The following is a 4,233-nucleotide window of genomic DNA, read 5'->3' as shown; positions in this document are numbered from 1 at the left end:
ATTTCTTTCAGCAGCATAGAACATATCTTGCAGTGTACTGTAATCCATGCATCCATTTGCTTCCGCTTATCCTTTTCAGGGTCGCGGAGGGTGCTGGAGCCTATCACAGCTGTAATAGGGCAAGAGGCGGGGTACACCCTGGACAGGTCGCCAGTCTGTCGCAGGGCTAACACACAGAGACAGACAACCGTTTGTGCTCACATTCACTCGCGCATTCACAACTATGGGCAATTTGGATTAATCAATTAACTTATCCCTACAAGCTGCATGTCTTTGGACAGTGGGAGGAAGCCGGAGTACCCAGAGGGAACCCATGCAAACAAGGGGAGAACATACAAACCCCACACAGAAAGACCCCGGTCTGATGGAGGACCTTCTTGCTATGCGGCATCAGTACTAACCAACATGCCACCGTGCTGCACAAGTTAATTATAAATCCCTTATCAGTCAAAAATTAGATATAAGTATGTATTTTTCCAAAACTCTGTTATTTAATGTGTCACAGAATTTTAACTCATTCACTGCCATTGACGTCTATAGCCGTCAATGGCAGTGAATGAGTCAATGGGTTTAACTCATTCACTGCCAATGGCTGGCAGTGAATGAGTTAAGTGACTCGTAATGTCTACTAATGTAATAATACATGATGTAAACACAAAAATAGCAAAATAATTTAATTGGTTAATGTTTTTGTTTTTTGGTTTTTTTTTTAGTTTATAATTTTTCCCATAACATGTTTCTTGGTATTTTTTTCTGGCTTAAGAAATATTATGTAACACTTGGGTGCAAAAATGCTACTTAATAAGCCAAAAGCTGAAGACAAAATTGCAAATATTTCTACAGCTACAGTGAACTTTCCAGGAGAGCTGATGTATGCTGGGATGAAGGTAATCCACACAGCACAGAATATCAGCAGGCTGAATGTGATCAATTTGGCTTCATTGAAATTATCAGGAAGTTTTCTTGCCATAAATGCAAGGATCAAACAAATGATTGCAAGGACACCTATGTATCCCAAAACTGCATAAAAAGAAGCCTGAGAACCTGTATTACATTCAAGAACAATAATCTTATTGCTGTATGTGAACAACATATGTGGGTAAGGTGGGTTTAAACTCAGCCACAACACACATATTACTATTTGAATCAAAGTGCAGGAGCAAATGATGATTCTTTGTTGTGTGTGACCAAACTTTCCAGCAATGTTGTTACCAGGAAATGTGGCTTTGAAGGCTGTGACAACAACAATGGTTTTTCCCAAGACACAGGAAATGCAAAGGGCAAATGTCACACCAAAAGCGGTGTGGCGCAGCATGCATGTCCAGACTGTTGGCCGACCAAGGAAAGTGAGAGGACAGAGAAAACACAGAAAAAGAGAGAATAATAAGAGAGAGCTCAGCTCAAAGTTGCTGGCTTTTATCACAGGAGTTTCTCTGTAGTTGATAAAAACCACCATTGTGGCCAAGGAGAGAGAGGCCCCTAACAGGGATACAAGTGTTAGAGCTATTCCCATGGGCTCATGATATTTCAGAAACTCAATAGTTCTAGGAATGCAATCATCTTTTCTCTCATTGGACCAGTATTCCTTTGGACAAGGTGTGCAGTCTGCTGCACCTGTTGAGGATAAACAGAAAGGGTAAGTGATGTATGTAGATAACATTTTAATAGAATATACAATTGTACTTGGAATAGTAATAAATTAAAATTACTTTTAATAAAATCATATCATGCAGTAAGTCAATATTTTAAATATTAGTTATATGTAGACACTAAACAAGCATGTTAAATTGTACACTTTTAACTTAATATGGGACATGCACTCTTGTTATTGATCCCTTGTCTACCTGTTGAGTTGGCTATAGTTCCATCAGCACAGGGTACACAGTCAAAACAACATATAGGTTTTCCCCGAATTTGAGCTTTTCTGGTTCCAACTGGGCAAACATTAGAACACACCGATGTGGGGACCTGTGACAAAAGAAATATTTAAATATTGTAGCTGTAAATGATTATGTGTTAACAAGAGAATACTAAAGGATGAGATACTAAAAGTGTACTGCATGTAAAATAGAGAGACATCATGATTACTTTTTTCCCTGTCCTCCACACTATCTTTTCCTCCTCGATGCTGAGCTTGTAATCACCATTTGCAGCAAATGTCAAATGACCAAGTGTCACATGTTGCACTTTTCCATTTATCAACTGCCAGTTAATGACATCATAAGAAGCAGGAGGATCGCCATTCTCATCAAAAAACACCTCATCACCAAACTGATTTGTGAAATTCACCCTTTGTAATTTTTTACTGACCTAGAGAGGAAAAGATAATGCATTAGATACATATAAATATTCAATTATTGGTTTTGTTTAAACAATTTCAACGATTGTAGCTTTCAGGTGCACTATTTCTCACCTCCTTGGGTTGAATATCTGTCAGGTTTAAACATCGCTTTACTGTTTGTGCTCCAACTGGTTGGCAAAATACCAGCTGATGCAGAGCATGTGCAATAGCATAAACCGCTTTATAGACATTATAGGTCACTCTGAGCTCTGTGACATTGAAGAAATCATTCTCGGAATTCATTAATGTTTCATTGCCTGTACATCTTTTCGTTGTGTCCTCAGTAGCTGCATGTACCCCTGGCAAAACAGGTGTGCAGCCCACGATAATCTCCCAGAAATCCTTCACGAAAGGTGCATTTGGATCTGTATAAGGACTAATACTTGTAAGAAAGTGATTAAGCTTAGGAATAGCCATCTTCTGCATTACAAATCCCACTGTTCCACCAAAGGATCTATACATTTCAGGCGTGGATGGTCGAGATGATGTTATCCAAGCCACACAAGAAATCCATTGAATTCCTGTAATGTTCTGGTTCACAATCTCTTGCATCAAAGGATAAAAATCACCATCAACAGAAAAAGCTAAAATTACTTTGACAGACGACTGTTTAATTATTTCCACAACTTCTAGAAATTCATCTCTTGTGTACGTGCGTAGAACTGATGCAACAAAAGCAACACAAACCCCAAACTTTTCAACCTCCTCCTTAAAAGCAAGAATTCCATTACGTCCATAATCATTGTCTGACTGTATGGCTCCAATCCACTGCCATCCAAAATGTTTGACCAGTGCAGCCAAAGCTTTTGCCTGGAAATAGTCGCTGGGGATTGTTCTAAAAAATGTAGGATATTTAGTTCTGTCACTCAGACAAGCACACGTTGAGAAGTAGCTGATCTATAAAAGAGAATAGAACACAGAAAGAGTGTACATGCAATGTTACATCATACAATGCCATAAAACCAATATCACTTAGCATCATAAAATAAAAAACTTTATCTCTTACTATTGGCATATGAAAGGGTCCAAGAATTCCAGCCACAGCTATTGACTGAGATGACCCAGACTCTGCAATAAGGGCAGATATAGCTGGAGGGCAATGAGAAGATACATCTACCTCCTCTGCTCCACTAGCCAGTGTTAGTGCAGCACGTAGAGCATTTGTAGGAGATGCGCATGAGTTAAGGATCCTATAGCCAAGAGATATGTTTGGAAGGAGAGCAGGATCATTGTTGATTTCTTCAATGGCAAATAACATTGCCTGTGTCCATCGATAAATTCGCAGGTCAAATCTAAGGACATTTTAGTGATTGATCAAAGTAACCCAGCTATTGCTTCACATGTATATAAAGTACAATGTCAAGAATTAAAACACAAATAAACATACATGCATGACATATGAAAAAGCCATTTGTGTTAAATCATACCCTTCACACTGAACTTTAGGCGGCTCCTTATCAAATGTAGAGGTGCTGAGTATCTGTTTGATCAAGATTGGGAAGATTCCTCCGATCATTATGTCACCTTCCTTAAACAAACTTGGCATATCAAACCTGCCAAAAAGTTCACAGCCAGATACTGTGTTCGTGCTGAGAACACACAGAAATAGGAGGATACCTCTTTGCATGTTTGCACTGCATTGCCATATAGGCATGACAGCACAGTTCTTATAACAACAGTATTACATGTAGCCAATGTGCTATAATTTCCCAAAGGGCTCAGTGATCTTAGATTGGCAAACTTGGAATCAGGAAAGTAATGCTTTACACGTATTGTTAAATGTCAGTAAACTATCTTGTATCGAAAAGTGTCTAAAACTACTTTTGCAATGCACATTAATCATAAAGAAATTTGAAAGAGACTTTAGAAAACTCTTTAGCTAGATAATGTAT

At 38.6% G+C, this 4,233-nt stretch overlaps 1 protein-coding gene across 1 annotated transcript; it reads right to left on the bottom strand.

The window, feature by feature from the left end:
• Nucleotides 1-709: 709 nt before the first annotated feature.
• Nucleotides 710-3,857, bottom strand: LOC101465332 (extracellular calcium-sensing receptor-like). The gene is made up of 6 exons (XM_014408490.3): nt 3,769-3,857; nt 3,348-3,633; nt 2,666-3,238; nt 2,188-2,310; nt 1,845-1,968; nt 710-1,608 (listed from the first exon to the last, which is right to left on the bottom strand). Exons 1-6 carry the CDS (start codon nt 3,855-3,857, stop codon nt 710-712), a joined length of 2,094 nt encoding a protein of 697 aa, XP_014263976.2.
• Nucleotides 3,858-4,233: the final 376 nt, after the last annotated feature.

Source organism: Maylandia zebra, linkage group LG14, assembly GCF_041146795.1.
Source record: "Maylandia zebra isolate NMK-2024a linkage group LG14, Mzebra_GT3a, whole genome shotgun sequence".
Lineage (NCBI taxonomy): Eukaryota > Metazoa > Chordata > Actinopteri > Cichliformes > Cichlidae > Maylandia > Maylandia zebra.
This window is presented reverse-complemented; position numbering and strand designations above follow the sequence as displayed.